The sequence below is a fragment of the Symphalangus syndactylus genome, chromosome 12 (genome assembly GCF_028878055.3).
Source record: "Symphalangus syndactylus isolate Jambi chromosome 12, NHGRI_mSymSyn1-v2.1_pri, whole genome shotgun sequence".
Classification (NCBI taxonomy): Eukaryota; Metazoa; Chordata; class Mammalia; order Primates; family Hylobatidae; genus Symphalangus; species Symphalangus syndactylus.
This window is the reverse complement of record NC_072441.2, coordinates 145,543,905-145,563,650: the sequence shown is the minus strand read 5'-3', so window position 1 is coordinate 145,563,650 and position 19,746 is coordinate 145,543,905. Positions and strand designations below refer to the sequence as shown.

At 42.4% G+C, this 19,746-nt stretch overlaps 1 protein-coding gene across 2 annotated transcripts; it reads right to left on the bottom strand.

The window, feature by feature from the left end:
- On the bottom strand, window positions 1-18,470 carry LOC129469239 (uncharacterized). Of its 2 annotated transcripts, none has more exons than XM_055255684.1 (2): window positions 17,652-18,470; window positions 1-555 (listed from the first exon to the last, which is right to left on the bottom strand). In XM_055255684.1, exons 1-2 carry the CDS (start codon window positions 17,751-17,753, stop codon window positions 460-462), a joined length of 198 nt encoding a protein of 65 aa, XP_055111659.1. In that variant the 5' UTR covers window positions 17,754-18,470; the 3' UTR covers window positions 1-459. The 2 variants fall into 2 exon arrangements, with proteins under 2 accessions (XP_055111659.1, XP_055111660.1); XM_055255685.2 differs by lacking the exon at window positions 17,652-18,470 and adding an exon at window positions 16,572-16,656.
- Between the last annotated feature and the right edge of the window lie 1,276 nt (window positions 18,471-19,746).

Sequence of the window (19,746 nt, the reverse complement as noted above, 5' to 3'; positions counted from 1 at the left end):
TGGGGAAAGTGAAAAAAAAAAAATCAATAAATCTTGAAATGTTTCACAGCAGAAAACATTAAAAAGACCACTAAAATGCCTATTATCAATCAGTGTTTTCTCTATTCAACTTGTTTATTCCTTATGAAGCTTCTCTCTTCAAGATAAGCAAAGTATTTAGAATCCACTTGAATCCAAATTCAATTTGGGCCTCAATTTCTGCAGATGGATACCTTCGGACTCCAAAAAATCCAACTACATATAAAACTTAAGCAGCCTTTACTACATTTAGGCACTAGTGAGACAAGTTAAAAGTGTAGGTCACTTTCCACTTGTTTACTTGATGCTTAATTTTACTGGAGTCATTAAAAGAAATATGCTTGCAATTAAAAAAAAAAAAAGCCAACTATTTCTGAGGCCAGTCTCGGTGTCCAGGAGTCTTCAAGGCAATGTTAATTATGGCACATAGAACCTCCAAGCTCACTTGTCAGCGAAAACGCTGTGCTGAGCCTGGCAGAAGTCTGCCCTCACACTCAGAATCGCCATAAATGTGCAACGTATATTCCAACGAAAAACCTGGAGAAGAAAAGAATAAGTAAAATGAACTAGAGGCTGATGGCACAGTGAACACAAATGCCTGAAGTCAAAATACATTCTTTATAAGCCCAAAGCGATGTGAAGTGTCACCAATTATACGTTATTACCATCTATGAAGAATTGGATAAAGGGGTATTATGAAGAGTTTTAAAAATCAGAGACTTGAGCCAGGTGTGGTGGCTGATGCCTGTAATCCTAGCACTTTGGGAGGCTGAGGCAGGCAGATCACCTGAGGTGGGGAGTTTGAGACCAGCCTGATCAACATGGAGAAACCCTGTTGCTACTAAAAATACACAATTAGCCAGGTGTGGTGGTGCATGCCTGTAATCCCAGCTACTCGGGAGGCTGAGGCAGGAGAATCACTTGAACCCGGGAGGTAGAGGTTGTGGTGAGCCAAGATGGCACCATTGCACTCCAGCCTGGGCAACAAGAGCAAAACTCTGTCTCAAAAAAAAAAAAAAAAAGCAGAGACTCAAGCCAGGCACGGTGGCTCATACCTTTAATCCCAGCACTTTGGGAGGCCGAGGAGGGCAGATCACCTAAGGTCAGGAGTTCGAGACCAGCCTGACCAATATGGAGAAACCCCGTCTCTACTAAAAATACAAAATTAGCCAGGCATGGTGGCGCATGCCTGTAATCCCAGCTACTCGGGAGGCTGAGGCAGGAGAATTGCTTGAACCTGGGAGGCGGAGGTTGCAGTGAGCTGAGATTGTGCCACTGCACTCCAGTCTGGGCAATGAGAACAAAACTCCGTCACAAAAAAACAAAAAAACAAACAAAAAATAATCACAGACTCGATTATTTTTAACTCAAATAATTTTTAAATGATTACTAGATACTTAAAGAAAACTTCCATGAACTCTTTTTTTTTTTTTTTTTTTTGAGACAGATTCTTGCTCTGTCACCCAAGCTGAAGTGCAATGGCGAGATCTCAGCTCACTGCAACCTCCGCCCCCCAGGTTCAAGCTATTTTCCTGCCTCAGCCTCCCAAGTAGCTGGGATTACAGGTGCCCACCACCACACCTCGATAATTTTTGTATTTTTGGTAGAGACGGGGCTTCACCACGTTGACCAGGCTCATCTTGAACTCCTGACCTAAGGTGATTGGCCCGCCTTGGCCTCCCAAAGTGCTGCGATTACAGGCGTGAGCTACTGCGCCTGGACCATGAACTGTTTTCAAAAACTTCACGAAAATCTCCTTATTTTTCTGCTTTGATGGTTAGGTCCTTCACATATACTCTTTGGTTAAAATAAGGTATACCTATAAATGGGTAGAGGATATTAATCAAAATTTCACTTTGAGGATTTTATTCTTTCTATACAAAGTATATGTGTTGGCCCTCAATGATGAGACTAACTCATAAGGCACTCTCAAAAAATCCTGTGATCCAACACTGTACTGACAGTACTTTCCTATATGATACTGTAATGTTTCACACAATGCAGTGGACATAACCAACTTGTTACGTAAATAAAGAATTGATTTTTTAAAAATCATTTCCCCTGTTCCTCACAACTCTTGAGTAGTTGTTACAACATACAAGGAATGCGGAAAGAGGATCAGAAAATGAAGTGACTTGCCTAACACCACACAATGGAAGTTTTTAACTGAGCCCAAATTCAAACCCAAGTCTTCTGTTAGTCCCGCTTTTTCCAATGTACCACAAATGCCTGCTGACCCAACTCATGTATAAACCTCATCCTCTCCTTTCTATTTCAGTTTACCTTTTTATTATTTCTCACATAATAATTGCCTCAAGAATACAAAATTATTTGAAGGTCACTGATTCACAGACTTCTCCCCAAACATTAATCCCTACCCAAAAAAACAAAGCAAGAAGTGACAGAATTTTTATTATTATTTTAGGCCTGCTGCTTTGAAACACAGTACTCTTTAGAGCAGTCAGAGAACATCAACATAATCATAAATTCCTCTGGAAACAGGGACAAAGCTTAAGTTCTTTCACTTGCCTTTTCCCTAAGTTACCAATAAAGGCTTAGAAGTCTCTAAAAAATAGCTGTGACCAGACAGAAATAGGTCTGAAAGATAATGACTACGGAACCACTTTCAGGAAGAAACTGAAATATATAGGTAAGCAGCTAGGCCTACAAAGCTTCAACACTATTCATCTATCCTCAAGCTTTATGATACTCTTACGGAATTTTATTGTGTAAATTGCATACTTGTGATTATATAACCACGGACACAAACATAAAACTAAAATAATATAAAAGACACAAATGAAATTCAAAATGGCATTCTAAGAACTTCAATAATACTACAGCAGAACGAGTTACTCGCTACAGTAAAAACACAAAATGTCTACCTTCAAAACTAAAAACAAAAACACACTCCATCGCTCTTCCTACCTCAAAATTCTAACTGTAACCCCAAAACATAGCCACCTTAGATTACAGAGGAAAACATTTCATAAAGTACTCCTTGTACACTCAAGAAATTTTAGAGGGAGGCGGAGCTTGCAGTGAGCGGAGATTGCACCACTGCACTCCAGCCTGGGTGACAGAGCGAGACTCCGTCTCAAAAAAAAAAAAAAAAAAAAAAAAGAAATTTTAGAACCAACAGAAACATCAACTACTCTGACCTTTTAAAAAACAAAAAAGTTGGCCAGGCGTGGTGGCTCACGCCTGTAATCTCAGCACTTTGGGAGGCCAAGGCAGGCATATGACCTGAGGTCAGGAGTTCGAGACCAGCCTGATCAACATGGAGAAACCCCATCTCTACTAAAAATACAAAATTAGTTGGGCGTGGTGGCACATGCCTGTATTCCCAGCTACTCGGGAGGCTGAGGCAGAAGAATTGCTTGAACCTGGGAGGCAGAGGTCGCAGTGAGCCGAGACTGTGCCATTGCACTCCAGCCTGGGCAACAAGAGCGAAACTGTGTCTCAAAAAAAAATAAAAAATAAAAAAAAAGTTTGGGGCTCAGAGAGGTTAAAATGGCTTAAGTATGATCGCACTGCTAACTGGTAGCAGCTTAAGAACAAAAACCCAGGTTTCTTTATTTATTTATTTATTTTATTTTATTTTGAGACGGGTTTTCACTCTGTCACCCAGCCTGAGTGCAGTGGCGCGATCAAGGCTCACTGCAGCCTCAACCTCCTGGCTCAAGCGATCCTCCCACCTCAGGCTGCTGAGGAGGTGGGAACACAGGTGCACACCACCAGGCTAATTTTTGATTTTCTGTAGCAACAAGGTTTCACTATGTTGCCCAGGCTGATCTCGAATTCCTGGATGCAAACCAACCTCCTGCCTCGGCCTCCCAAAGTGCTGGGATTACAGGCATGAGCCACCGTGCCCAGCCCACATACTTTTTATCCTTTTTTTTTTTTTTTTGAGACGGAGTCTTACTCTGTTGCCCAGACTGGAGTGCAGTGGCACGATCTCAGCTCACTGCAACCTCTGCCTCCTGGGTTCAAGCAATTCTCCTGCCTCAGCCTCCCAAGTAGCTGGGATTACAGGCATGTTTTTGTATTTTTAGTAGAGACAGTGTTTCACCAAAGGCCAGGCTGATCTTGAAGGCCTGACCTCGTGATCTGCCCACCTTGGCCTCCCAAAGTGCTGGGATTACAGACGTGAGCCACCACACCCAGCCTCTTCTTTTCTTTTCTGAGACAGGGTCTTGCCCTATCGCCCAGGCTGGAATGCAGTGGTGCAATCATAGCTCACGGCAACCTCAAACTTCCGGGCACAAGTGATCCTCCTGCCTCAACCTCTTGACTAGCTGGGACTACAGGTGCATGCCACTGTGCCCAGCTAATATTTTTAAAGTATTTTTGGAGAGACGGGGGCCTTGCTATGTTGCCCAGGCTGGTCTCAAACTCCTGGGCTCAAGCGATCCTCCAGCTTTGGCCTCCTAAAGCACGGGGATTACAGGCCCCGTGAGCCACTGAGTCTAGCCCCACATATTTTTCAAGTTGCAATCTTCCATACAAGTATAATTTTTTTTCCAAATATCTGCTTGGATATTCATCTCCGACTCTGTGACCTTAAAATAAGGTGGGAGAGTGGGTGGAGTTTATTAAAGTAACTACTCAAAGAACAGTAGTTTGCACGCAATGCAGAGCAAAACACAAGGAAATTCTAACCTATTTGAATCCCTTTGGTTCAAAGATGTTATCACTGCAAATGTGTGTCAGCTGAGTAAAGGCACTGAACGCCCTGCATTGTAGTGACAGCCAGGCTTAAAGGCTACGCTCCAGCATGAAGTTTTCTACCTAGTCTCCAGTGTGTGTCTGCTCAGCAAACAGAACAAGCTTCATCCCATCTTACTCTCCCAACCTCATGTTGGAAAGACCATTTCCAGGAATAAAGATAATTCATTATTAAGATTTTCAATTCTTAATACTGAGAACCCAGCAAAGGAATTTCTGCCAAAAGAAACAGTATGTTCTAGCACTGTTAACAGATACATGATAAAAACAAGCTTCTGTTCCCTCCCCCTCCATCAAGAGTTCAACTACACATCAACAGTTACATTTTTGCACCTGTCAATTCAGATAAACTAATGTTAATTCCTGTGACACACTTAAGAATGCAAAGCAAACAGTGTGTAAAAAATCATAAACAACCTATCACAGCTAGAAAGTACTCAAAAGCTGCAGAACCCTATATTTTAACACAAATTCAGTGCATGTACACCATACAGGAAAATTCTCCTAAAGTTGTCTCTCTGACATTAATTCTGCTCTACCTACTTAAATAAATTATTGTTTTAACTTACCAAGTGATGAAAGAGGCTAGTTTACTTGACATATAACAGTGGTAAATTCAAATATACACCCAAATACTCTCTCTCCATTTAATTTTATCATAAAACCTAACTTTTTTTTTTTTTGAGACGGAGTCTTGCTCTGTCGCCCAGGCTGGAGTGCAGTGGCGCAATCTCGGCTCACTGCAAGCTCCGCCTCCCGGGTTCACGCCATTCTCCTGCCTCAGCCTCTCCGAGTAGCTGGGACTACAGGCGCCCGCCACCACGCCCGGCTAATTTTTTGTATTTTTAGTAGAGACGGGGTTTCACTGTGGTCTCGATCTCCTGACCTCGTGATCCGCCCGCCTCGGCCTCCCAAAGTGCTGGGATTACAAGCGTGAGCCACCGCGCCCGGCCAAAACCTAACTTTTAAAATGTTGAATTTGGGATATTTCCCTTTCCTAGGCAACATTTTCATTTTTAACAAAAGAATATAACCTCAATGAAGGATGAGAAAGGATAGTCTGTGACAAAGAAGTCCTTTTAAATTAAGAAAGGGGGGAGATAAGGGATAAAAAAGAAAGAAAAAACTATCCAGAGGTTAAAAAGAATAAAACATCTGTATGAACTGATATGAAATGACAGCTAAAAGACACTAATAAGTAAAAAAAAGCACAGTACATGACAGTATGAACAGTGTGTTTAGAAATATGTGTGAGTACTGTACGCATTCATGCACATGGGATATCTGGAAGATTACAAAGATAAGAGGTAACAGTGGTTTCCTGGGGTTGGGGCAGGGCCAGGAACACAGGACTGAAGGCTGGAGGTCAAGGGGATGATTTACTACATTCTAACATAACCTTTTGAACTGTTTTAACTTTTCCCATGTACATATGGTATTACCTTTAAAGAAAAAATTCTAGGGTGATAAGAACCCTATAATGATTTACAATCAAACTACGTTCTTAACAGTTCTATAATCATAGGATTAGAAAGAGGCTCCAGAGGGCTAGTCCTCTGTCCCAGGCAGGTCTGTACCTACACAATTCCATAAAGTGTTTTCTTTCCTGTTAAAGAGGCTAAAGGAGTAAAATTCATGTCCTGCCTTGGCAACTGTAATTCTAACTACAAAGAAAGTGAATTTAGAGGCCAGGCGCCGTGGCTCACACCTATAATCCCAGCACTTTGGGAGGCTGAGACGGGCAGATCACGAACGAGGTCAGGAGATCGAGACCATCCTGGCTAACACGGTGAAACCCCGTCTCTACTAAAAACACAAAAAAATTAGTCGGGTGTGGTGGGCGCCTGTGGTCCCAGCTACTTGGGAGGCTGAGGCAGGAGAATGGCGTGAACCCGGGAGGCAGAGCTTACAGTGAGCCAAGACTGTGCCACTGCACTCCAGCCTGGCCAACAGAGCAAGACTCCGTCTCAAAAAAAAAAAAAAAAAAAGGTGAATTTAGAGGTATAAGGGAATTTTATAAAAGCAGCCTCATTTAATTCAACCCAATTTTACTGGGCATCCTTTTAAAATTCCTATCAATTGGCGGGCACAGTGGCTCATGCCTGTAATCCCAGCACTTTGGGAGGCCACAGTGAGCAGATCACGAGGTCTGGAGATCGAAGCCATCCTGGCCCATCTCTACTAAAAACACAGAAATTAGCTGGGCGTGGCGGCGCATGCCTGTAATCCCAGCTACTCGGGAGGCTGAGGCAAGAAAATCGCTGGAACCCAGGAGGCAGAGGTTGCAGTGAGCTGAGACTGCACCATTGCACTCCAGCCTGGCCACAGAACTAGACTCCGTTTCAAAAAATTTAAAAAAAAATATATATATATATGTATATATATCTCCTATCAATCCACTCACATCAGGATTTCTACTAAGAAATCATCTCTTTACATTTCCAAATTAAATGATACAATAAACCCTCTAATTTGGTGGGCTATGCCAGTATTCACCAAATTAAAACAGCACATTAAAATATAAAGGTACAATAAAAGAATTCTAGATTTAAGGAAATACAGTCTAAAAGCAAAGGTCTAAAAAAAGAGTATGCATATATTTACTATGTTACTTTTCTTACCAGAAATTTTACAGGAAGGAATGCAAATTTGACTCTGCTTGGTTTCTACAATCAGTCAACACGAAAGCCTAATAATGTCATATACAACTAACACCTTGCAACAATTTTTTCCTAAAGCAAATTCCCTTCATGTCAATAGCCACTTTTATTTCCCCTTAAAATAAGTATAAAAAATCTAATCTGTCAACAGTAAAGAATTTATCCTCCTGAAGAGCTACGCATTTTCCTCAAATTCTTTCATTAATTCAAATATTTACAGAACATGTACTATGGGTCACATACTCTTACAGGTGCAAGAGCAGTAAGCAAAACAAAAATTTCTGTTGGGATGGATCTTACACTTTACTGGGCAGAAAAAAAGAAATAAAAATGTCACTGCTCTGGAGAAAAATTAGAAGTAGGGGAATTAGCAGTGCCAGAGGGAGGGGGGTTCCAATTTTAAATAAGGCTAACAGGAAAGGTCTCACTGAAAAAAGTGACTTTTTATCCAAGAGCTGAGAGTGTGAGCCAAACAGGTATTTGGGGAGCATTCTGAGCAGAGGATTAACTGCTGCAAAGGTTATGAGGTGGGGACAAGCTTACAGCATGCTAGGAACAAGGGAACCAATGCTAGTGGAACAGAGAGGACAATGGAACGAATAGAATCAGAAATAAAAGAGAGCCTTATAGGCCACTAAAAGCATTTGACTTTTATTCAGAAAATGATGCCTCTCCAAATGAAGCCAATGAAGGCTTTCACTCAAGAGTGACAACTCAAAGCCATAAAAAATAATGAAATCATGTCCTTTGCAGCAACATGGATGCAGCTGGAGGCCATTATCCTAAGCGAATTAACACAGGAACAGAAAACCAAATACTGCATGTTCTCACTTATAAGTGGGAGCTAAACGCTGAGTACACATAGACTCAAAGAGGGGAACAACAGACACTGGGGGCCACACAAGGGTGGAGGGTGAGAGGAGAGTCGGGGTTGAAAAACTACTTATCAGGTACTATGCTCGCTAGCTGGTGACAAGGTGACAAAAATCATTTGTACACCAAACCCAAGCGACATTCAATTTACCCATGTAACAAACCTGCACATGTACAAGCTGAACCTAACATAAAAGCTGAAAAAGGAGAGGAAAAAAGAGTGACAACTTAGGTTTTACAAAGGATCACTCTATCTGCTATGTGGAAACATTACAAAAATGGTAAGGATGGAAGCAAGGAGACTAGCAGATATAATGGTAGCTTAGACCAGGGTAACAGCAGTAGGGAAGATAAGAAGGGGTCAGTTTCAAGATACACTTTGATGTGGGATTTGTCCACAGACTGGATATAGAGTTTATGAAAAACAGTCAAGGCTCTGAGTAACTACAGAACTTGTGGTGTCCAACTTAATATTCAGAGACTATTCAGATAGTAGATAGTAAAATCTTCTCAACCCTCAAAGTAGTAGGGAAATTCCTCTGTAAAATGCTACTGTACCTATTGTATTTTGACCACTTGGGAGAAAAAAGTGTCTGAAAACTTGTAAACTAAAAAAACTCACCTTTAATTAGTAAAGTGTTTAATTAGTAAACACTCATCTTCTGACTAACTGGTCTCAAACTGAAAATTTATTCATCTCTTACGACCTACTCCCAAATCAAGTAGATAGAACAACAGTTCTGGCCGGGCACGGTGGCTCACGCTTGTAATCCCAGCACTTTGGGAGGCCAAGGCGGGCGGATCACGAGGTCAGGAGATGGAGACCACGGTGAAACCCTGTCTCTACTAAAAATACAAAAAATTAGCCGGGCATGGTGGCGGGCGCCTGTAGTCCCAGCTACTCGGAAAGGCTGAGGCAGGAGAATGGCGTGAACCCAGGAGGCGGAGCTTGCAGTGAGCTGAGATCGCGCCACTGCACTCCAGCCCGGGCGACAGAGCGAGACTCCGTCTCAAAAAAAAAAAAAAAAAAAAAAAAAAAGAACAACAGTTCTATCTATCCTCTGCACTACCTACCTTTGTTTATCCCTCTACTGTTCCATTTATCAAACTAAAATAGAATAATCTAGCTCCTTGAAACTTAGATTTAAATATTATACTAATATATTATAATTATATATAATAAATATATAATATAATATATATTATAATATATAACTATAACATATAGTATAATTACATATAACATAATATATAATATTAATATCCCTCCTTACCCACAATAACTACAGTCCTAGGAAATTGATAAAGAGGTATCAATTCAATTCTACACAAATTAGGATCCAAAATGTCAGTGAATAAGCCAAAAACAAGATGCTTTTTTTACTGTTAAAAAGAATTTTTTGGCCAGGCGCAGTGACTTACGCCTGTAATCCCAACACTTTGGAAGGCCAAGACAGGTGGATCACCTGAGGTCAGGAGTTCAAGACCAGCCTGGCCAACATGGCAAAACCCTGTCTCTACCAAAAATACAAAAATTAGCCAGGCGTGGTGGCGCATGCCTGTAGTCCCAGCTCAGGAGGCTGAAGCAGAAGAACTGCTTGAACCTGGGAGGCGGAGGTTGCAGTGAGCCAAGATCGTGCCACTGTACTCCAGCCTCGGTGACAGAGTGAAACTCTGTCTCAAAAAAAAAAAAAAAAAAATTTCATAGTTACTCCCTTGGTTATTCCCACTTTTCTACTTCCTCATTTACGGAGGGAACTTGAGACTCAAGTTCCAGTACAGAAATCAATAATCAGTTCTATAAAAAGAAATCATGACCTTGATGGTGGGAAAATGTCTTAACATTTCAAAACCAGTAGAAGATACATGGCCAGCCACTAAGAAAGATAAGGGAAGCAATTAGTCAACAATCGCACCTGCTTCTGAGAACAGTGACAGTTATTCACTGAAGTCCTGTGGGCCCTGTTCCCACCAAAATGAAAAGGGAGTGGTTTTAGATGTGCATGTACCCCGGTGATTAACAGTTGTCCTTTTCTAGTAATTTCTACCTCTACAAATAACTATAAGACAAAAATTGCATTAAATATTTTCAGGCCACACTTAAAAATATTTACTTTACAATTTTGTACTCCATTTTTCCTCTAAAGATTTCCAATTTCCAAAACGAATCTCTTATCTAAAATTGGTATTTTTCCTTTCATAGATAAAATTTAAATGCAGGTTAACAGCACTATGGCCAACGCCGACTTTCTCCTTAAAAAGTATTGGAATAGCACTGGTAATAACATTAAAAATCCTAACAGCACAATCCTAATATTGAGTATTAATCTAATTGTTTTCAGTTAATCTTTTAAAAATTACATTAAATAGTTTTACTAAATGGATTCTATTCATCCATACTTTTGTGACCAAAGTATCATGGCTATCTTTTCTATGGGGTTTATGTTTAAAGACTTTAGTTTATGTGCATTTTAAGACTCCCAAGCCCCTTTATTATGAAGTTTAAGCACATTCTTTTCCTAAATAACTTTGGTAACCTTCTTAAGAATAGGAACTATCTCCAATTCAGTTGCTTCCCAAGAAAGTTAAATCCTAACATTTATTTCCTCCTTCCATCCTTCTTTCATCTCAAAAGGCTAATTTTTCCAGAGAACAATTTAAGTCTTAATCATTTTAATTTAGTTTCCAACATCATTATACATACATTAACCCAAGAACCACTGAATCAATAATTTCATAGATTCTGAACTTCAATTGCAATAAACCAAATTCAGTAGTAAAAATCCAAAAGAACACCTGGATTCAGCCTGTCAACACCACATTGAAATGTTTTCTGAGCTATATCAGGACAGTTAAAATGACTGTAACAGCTGCAAGTTCCCTGAGGTTGCAAAATAGATACTTGGGAAAGGTTATCTGAATCACCTTTCAAAATAACCTACAGCACAGGAGTAGCATGCAAAGCAAAAACTTTCAGGCTACTGTTCACATTATTTAAAATACACCATCTCTCAGAACTTAGCAGTTTATGGGTCAACTTAACTCTTTTCATTTCCCCATTTTGTCAAATGTATTGAGCATATTTAAAGGTCCTGTTCCAGTATTAACCCCCAAAGAGAGAGAGGGAAACTCTCTATGGACGACACACAGAATAAAAACATCCCAAAATACATCTTGTCAGCATATTTTGTTTGAGCCCCAGAAATGTTTCTGCTGTTCAGGCACTCTGGTCCAAGTTTCCCCTATAACTGGGTAAGTTACAGTTCACTTCCTCTCCTAAACTTGCTTTTTATAAATTACATTATAGTTTACAGACATATGTTTGTGTACTGAGTATGATACAAGATAAACAGTCAAGAATCCAAATCATTCCATTTGAAGCTGCTGGTGGCCTTTTAAAATGTACTGTCTATCCACTAATTGTCCAATAATGGCATCCTTTCACAAAACACAGTAACATTACCATCTTTAAAAACCACACAGTGAAAGTAAATATTTCATACTACATATTAACGTGAAATAAAAATGGTGAAATAACTCTATAATGCCATGTCAAGGAGTTATTCTTTACTCACTAGCTCAGTTCAACATGGATTCACCTTCCTTTTCTTCCCAATTAAAGAATGCAAAATTCAATCTTTCTCGTCCTCTTCCTCCAAATGTTTACTGAGATGAGGAACAATATGTCACCTCTCAATTATACCAAAATGCAGCACAGCCAGTCTTTGAACAAGCATTTGCAGAGACGTGTGCACATAATACAAACACTATTCAGGATCAAGCTCCTAGAAGAATCAACGCGGGTGAAAAATGCTTGATTGGTATTAAGTTTTCATATTAACACCACAAATTTTAAAGATACAAAGCGTGAGAAGAAGACAGTAGGATTAAGACTTCTGAAGAAGGTAAAACTTTTGTAATAGAAAACTGGTAGAAACAGTGAAGGAACCATGGCAGTGTGACTTGAGAAAGGTGCTTAGTCTTTGGTTAGATAACTCTGGAGAAGCCTCGATCGGGCTGAGAATTTCAGACCAATTCAAATGCAATAAAAGCTCTTAGGAATTTCAAAGCAGAGCAGTGGTAAGACAGCAACTCTTTGCTCACTGAGAAAAAGAGCAAATATTGCCATATTTATGGGCCTCCTCCGATCTACTGAGCAAGCAGCTCCGTAATTACCAAAAAGCTTAACAAAAATATTCTTTCAACTTACTAAATCGTAGTCAACAGATAACGAGTTTAACTAAATTCTACCCATTGATGACCTCCAAATGAAGATCCAATCTAACAGTCAACAGATAACGAGTTTAACTAAATTCTACCCATTGATGACCTCCAAATGAAGATCCAATCTAACAATTGAGAATATAGCCTGTGACTTATATTAAGTACTTTTCACCCAGAAAGAACCAATTTGCATAATTTAAACTAATCACCAAAAGGAAACTTGTTTGTAACCAACCACACATGTGGAATGAAAATAATGTCACTAGAATCTATTGTTTCTCCATCATATCCTTCTCTATTTGCTGACAAATCCTGCTGGTGACTCATATCCTTCTGCACTAACCAGTCACTCCATTCCCTAATGAAAGGCTTTTCACCAATAATGGAAAACACAATACACAACAATTTGTTCTCCTACTAACAACAACAAATATCAACATTTGTATATAAATCTAATTTACAAATACTGTGGTGATACAACCTAGTGAATGTTTCCTGTAAAACAGCGGGGAAAATAAAAAGATGGTCAAATTTAAACAAAAACTAAAGGACAACTGGAAGAAAACAGACCTGATTGTGAATTTGAATTCCTGTCAAACAATACATTAGTTAACAGCCAACATATCTGGCCACTGCAGAAATAAAAATATAAAGTAATTTATCTGATCTGCTAAAACAAATATATCATGTGTACATTTTATGCCAAAAGAATTAATGTCTTGAGAAGACTAAAAGTTCAAATAAAAAATACTATGAGAGGAATTAAATACACCACTTCTCTAAAGGTAAAGACTGTTCTAATGTTCAAAATATTTTTTCAAACCAGGCTCAACTAGCAAAGAAAGGGTCACAAAAAAAGCCTAATCTTAAAATTCTCAACAATTTCAAAAGCCAACATTGTGTAAGGTAAATTTATATTCAAATGATGAAATTTAGTTTAGGCCACTTAAAATGAAGTGGATGCTATGTTAACATAACCTGTCGGCAAGAAAATCAGTATAGGCAAACAAAAACCATCTACATTCAAGTCACATAAAAAATATCCGTATAATCTGTCAACTCCTCACAGTCATTTTTCTGGGAAAGATTTCGGTGTCCTGTAAATCTACACTGACTGAACAAACAGTGCAGGAAACGAGTCATTCTCTCACCTAAGTCCTGGTAACTCCACAATGGGGAACTGTGGAAAGCAAACAGCCAGCACTGCTGTGCAGCTTCTTTCATGGAGGTGCTAGGGTAGTGACAGTTTCTGGTTGAGCCTAGACCTCTACCACTCCAAAGAGGAAAAAGATTTTCACACAATATGCACCTCAGCTCTATACTAAGCAACCTAAAAGGCTTCAAGTGCCAAGACGGTGGCCAGAGAGTCAAGGGAGCCCACGGAATGAGGTTCAGCCAATAAAACAAAGGATAATGACAGAAAGCTAACTGACACCTCTATACACAGTAATAGTTCAAAACATGAAAATGGGGAAAAGATTTTTTCTTTTTTTTTTTTTTTTTGAGACAGGGTCTCCCTCTGTCTCCCAGGCTAGACTGTAGTGGCATAGTCTCGGCTCACTTCAGCCTTGACCTCCCAGGCTCCAGTGATCCTTCTACTTCAGCCTCCTGAGTAGCTGGAACTACAGGTTCATACCACTATGCCTGGCTAGTTTTTGTATTTTTTGTAGACATGGTGTCTCTATGTTGCCCAGGCTGGTCTCGAACTCCTGGCCTCAAGTGATCCTCCCGTGTCTGCCTCCCAAAATGAGCCACTGTGCCTAGCCAAGACTTTTCTAATATTTCACAGATTAAGAGACTCAAATCACCATCTCCCAAAGTAATTATAACTGGTGGCATCCACTGTTCAACAGAGATTTAAGTACTTTAAGCCCCTAAAAGGAAAAAAAAATTATTCACTGCTATCTATTTATTGATAATCTTTAACTTAGATTCTAAAACCTGGGATTTAATAATCAAATCCCAGTACTTTGGGAGGCCGAGGCCAGCAGCTCGTGCCTGAGCTCAGGGGTTCGGGACCAGCCTGGGCAACATAGCGAAACCCTGCCTCTACTAAAAATCCAAAAATCAGCTGGGAGTGGTGGCGCATGCCTATAATCCCAGCTGAGGCAGGACAATCACTTAAACCTAGGAGGTGGAGGCTGCAGTGAGCTGAGGTTGCACCACTGCACTCCAGCCTGAGCAACAGAGTAAGACTCTGTCTGGGGAAAAAAAAAAAAATCAATCTATAAACAAATTTCCTTATCTGTAAAGCTAAAAGAATACTTACAGGATTACTGAGTTTTAAATGAGACAATACATGATTTGGCATAAGAAAGGAATGTGGAAACCTAAACCCTGAAAGTGTAATATTGAACTTTACCAGTACCCCAAGATCTCTACCATCACCCTAAGATCTCTACCATCACCCTATTCAGTAAACATAACTAAGTCCACCATGTTAAAACTATGGATCCTGGGCTGCGCGATGGCTCATGCCTGTAATCCCTGCATTTTGGGAGGCCGAGGCGGGTAGATCACCTGAAGTCAGGAGTTCAAGACCAGCCTGGCCAACATTATGAAACCTCATCTCCACCAAACATACAAAAAATTAGCTGGGCCTGGTGGCGTGTGCCTGTAATCCAGCTACTCAGGAGGCTGAGGCAGGAGAATCACTTGAACCCAGGAGGCACAGGCTGCAGTGAGCCAAGATTGTGCCACTGCACTCCAGCCTGGGCAACAAGGGCAAAACTCCGTCTTAAAAAAAAAAAAAAAAAAAAAAAAAGAAAGATGGATCCTGATTCTTACTCAAAATTTTAAAGACCCCATCTTCTATTCAACGAATATAGCTGATGGAATAGCACCCAAATAAATCAACCAAACTTAGTTTCACAAAAACTTAAGCTTCATTCTTCCAAGACCAAGAGCAACAGCTAAAAATGTATGCACCTGCTCCTCTGCATCTTATTTGTAAATACATTCGTTTTCTACGCTTCGGTGGTTACCAACCCCCATATTACAACAAAAAGGAAAAAGTATAGTCAAATCCTGTAAAACAAATCCCTACTAAATTTCAACTTTGTGTCTGAAAATTGTAAAGTGTTCCTTAATTACTGCATAAGGAAATACTACCTTTATAGGACAAAATGAATACAAAGTTAATTCTAAAGAAAAATAAATCCAATTTACCTTGTTTGAAACTTTTTTCAAGTCAACTATATATGGGGCTCTCCTACTATTTTTTAAAGCTATGCACAAAAGTATTCAAACATTTACTCTTCCTGGTGCTACAGAGTTCAATGTTGTAAATGGTTTCTGCCTATAAATTTGGTTCGTTCAAATTAAATTTTACTTGACTGACTCACAGAGGGAGTGGCCTGACTTTTACTGTTCTGAGTCAGAAAATACCCCGTTCAGCAGTTCGAAACTATTTTTCATCTATAAAGGTGTTCTAAAATGCCAGCCTTTTCCAGCTACAAAATCTGTTGCCTTAGTAGAAAGATCTTAGTGGTAATAATACTTTGAATCTGTAGTTCAATTTATAATTAGCAAAGTGCTTTCACATGTATTTTCTCACTTCTTCTGATTTAAGTGTCCCACACAGCTCAACAGAGAAACTTTGATACAGTGGTAAGTTCTAATTCACTCTTGGCCCCAATAAATATATTCTCCTCTTTTTCCAAAAAAATAAAAAACATAAAATGCTGCTGCATTTCTTTAATCAGACTTCCCTCACGCAGACATATCCCAGGTGCCTCATAAAAACTGTCTCAAAGCACACACCCCGGGGCCCCAAGAGAGTTTCAAGGCAGAATCTCCTCCCACATAAAAGCCTAGCTTAGGCCCCAAAGAGCCTCCAGTCAGCATCTCCTAAATGATCCCCTTGCCTCCAGCCTTCTCCATTAGTTTCAACAGCTCTCCTAAGTACAAGCTGCCAGAGCATCAGGTGGATGAGAAACCTCAATATAAGAGGAGCTATTGAGAGAGTAGTATGATGTATTGGAAAAATCAAGGGCTTTAGAGTCAAAGACCTGGATTTTTAATCCAGCACTAATTATTATCTGTGTGACCTGGGACAAGTTACTTAACCTTTTGAGTTTCTGTATCTCTTCTTCTCACCACTGTAAATCCATGGGAGCTCATCGCTGTATCCCTAGTGCCTGGCAAATAGAAGTGATTCAAAATAAGCTAAATGGATGCAAATGAAGATACCACCTTTCTTGTAGTTGTGAGAATTAAATGAATATAAAAAGCACCTGTAGCACAGGAGGAAATTAATACTAATTCTTTTCCTCACTGAACAGTAACAATACTATTTACTATTTCTTTCTTCTTATTTTGAGAGAGTCTCACTGGCTCACTGCAGCCTTGACTTCCTGGACTCACAAGATCCTCTCACCTCAGCCTCCGGGATAGCTGGAACTACAGGCACACACTACCATGCCTAACTTTTGTATTTTCTGTAGAAATGGAGTCACCATGTTGCCCAGGCTGGTCTCGAACTCCTGGGCTCAAGCGATCCTCCTGCCTCAGCCTCCCAAAGTGCTAGGATTACAGGCATGAGCCGGCTTGCCCAGCCGAAAAATATAATTTCTAACTTTTAATTACACATCAATGATTTTGCCTGTAATTCTATTATGTTCACTGTCAAAAGGACCACCCTCCTGCCTGTTAATCCCAGCACTTTGGGAGGCCAAGGCAGGTGGGGCCTTCAGTGGAGGTCAGGAGGTCAAGACCAGCCTGGCCAACATGGTGAAATCCCATCTCTACTAAAAATATGAAAATTAGCCGGGTGTGGTGGTGCACACTTGCATTCTCAACTACTTGGGAGGCTGAGGCAGGAAGATCATTTGAACCTGGGAAGCCTGGGCAACAAACAGAGCAAGACTCCATCTCAAAAACAAACAAACAAAAAAACAAAAGGACCATACTATTTGCTTATACTGAAAGACTACCAACTCCTATCGCTTCTCGGCCTTTTGGCTAAGATCAAGTGAAAGACCACCAACTTCTAAGAGACATTATGTTTAAGATAACATCATTTTTAAGATTATATCAATGTGTAAAATCCCTATCAAGGTACTACTCTTCATCAAGAATCCCTACTTTTACAACACAAGAATGGGAAAAGTCCATGACAATAATTAGTCCATTCATTATGAAACTTACAAATGCCAAGATCAGAATACCAGCAAACAACTTCTCACCATCTTCACCAATACAATGGTGTGCGGGCAAGTGATTCTCAAGCCCTGATGTGTCATTCTGCATCCTTAATTTCCTTTTGCACACTCAGCAAGGCATAACTTCACTCGCTTCCCTCTGAAACTACTCTCTATTACAGAGCATGACAAGTACCATATTCCAACTCAGCAGTGGTTGTAGTTTGGTGACTCTGGACAAACATTTGCTGAAAGCCTACAGTGACACTAGAATTGCTAGTCACTGCTAATTTCTTGACAAATTCCAGGAAATAATAAACCAGCCTACAGTTCAATTTACCTAACAATAAAATACCCTTCACCTGAAAAACTGCCAGTACTTGACAAAAGTTTATGCTCCTGAACACTCTACAGGCCAGACTGTAGGATCTTGGGCAACAAACTTCTTCTCGTTAGCTCTCAGGGGCCCCAGACTAGGATAGGATGGCATCATTGACAAATCCGAAATTTTACTTTGAAGTCATGAAACGTGGGAGAAAAAAATTTATAGAACAACAACAAAAAAACACATCACATCCTTTCTGGGGAAAAAAAAAACTAAAATCCCAGAGCCAGAAGATCATAGAGCCGCTGGAAGAGACTTATACCCCCTTTCCTCATACTTGAACCTGAGAACCCAGGGACAAGATGCTCCCGGAAGGAACTCCCTAACCCAACACGCCAGGGTTCACTATCGCCACACACACAAAGACCACGGGGACGGGCCTCCGGGATGCCTGCTCACACACTGGACACACGCCGGCACGCCCTGCCACACTCCCGCCTCTGCCACGCACCTTCTCACCGACACACACCACGTTCTCCCCCTACACTCACCCGCTCTTTACCACACTCTCAACTCTCTCCTCCCCCATTTACTCACTCATTCTACCCCCACCCCTCATGCCCACACGCTCCCCACACACCCATACCCTCCCCTGCCCTCACCCACATTCCCCCAACACCGACACCGCCCCCCGACGCGCTCCCACTCCCCCCACCTCCTCGCACGGACACTCAGCCCTGTCCCCCACTCACACGCCCTCCCTTCACCAACTCACTCTCCCCCACGCTCGTACAGCTCTCTCCCTTCCACACACACACGAGCCCGCCCCTCGCTCACCCACCCTCGCTCCCCCGCCCCGGCCCGGCCCGGCCCGGCCCTCCTTCCGGGGACGTGTCTCCGGCCTGCACTAATGGCTGCGGCGCCTCCCGCCCTCCCCTTCCCCGAGGCCCCCGGCGCCGGCGCGGGGGGCCGCCCGGGAGGGGCGCACTCACGCTGGCGAGCTGGGGACTGGGCATTGAAGTCCGGCGGTGGCGGGAGCGAGGAGGCGCCTCTCTCCTCAGTCACCTCGGCGGCGGCGGCGGCGGCGGTAGCGGTGGCGGCGGCGGCGACGACTCCCCCCCAGCCTCGGCGCGCGACACCCGGCCCGGCCCGGCGGCGGCGGCGGCGGCGCGTCTCCACGAGTCCGTCTTGCTGCTGCTGCTGCGGCCGCCGCTGCGTCTCCTGCTGCCGCCGCTGCCTCCGCTGCCGCCGCTGCCCTGTGGCGTCGCCTCGCGCCGTGCCCGGCCGCCGCAGCCGCTCCAGCCGCTCCCGGACAGACGACGGTTACAGCCCGGCCGATCGCGCCGCCGCCACCACCACCGCTGCGCGCGCAGCCGGAACCAGCTCCCGCCGCCGCCCCTCAGGGGGCGCTGCGGGGCGCGGCGCGCGGGGCCGCCGGCCCGCCCTCCGCGTTCGCTGACTGGCTGGCCGGCCGGCTCGCGGGCGCTTGGGCCCGCCCACCTGCCCCGCGGGGCGCTGACCCACTGCCCTGGGCACCTCCCCCGCTCCTCCTCCTCGTGGTTCGTTCCGCTCCGCACTCCCGGCTACGGAAGGCGAGTCCATGTGATCGGGGAGGGAAGGCAGAACGTGGCCTGGGGAGTCGCTCGCCCGCGCTGCGCCCCGCCCATCCGCACCTGGGCTGGGTCCAGGGCCTACAGCCGAGGTGTGACCCGCAAGGTCGAAGGGTTCTTTCTCGCTCCTAGGCCGTCAGGCCTGTGGTCAGATCTTGACGGGACGG

Bases quoted from the DNA above. Each gene is read 5' to 3' on its own strand.
- LOC129469239 (XM_055255684.1), bottom strand. From the start codon at position 17,753: ATGCAGAATGACACATCAGGGCTTGAGAATCACTTGCCCGCACACCAT. The intron at 556-17,651 runs GTAAGTTTCATA...TTTCTTCTCCAG, and splicing joins GTATTCTGATCTTGGCATTT to GTTTTTCGTTGGAATATACG.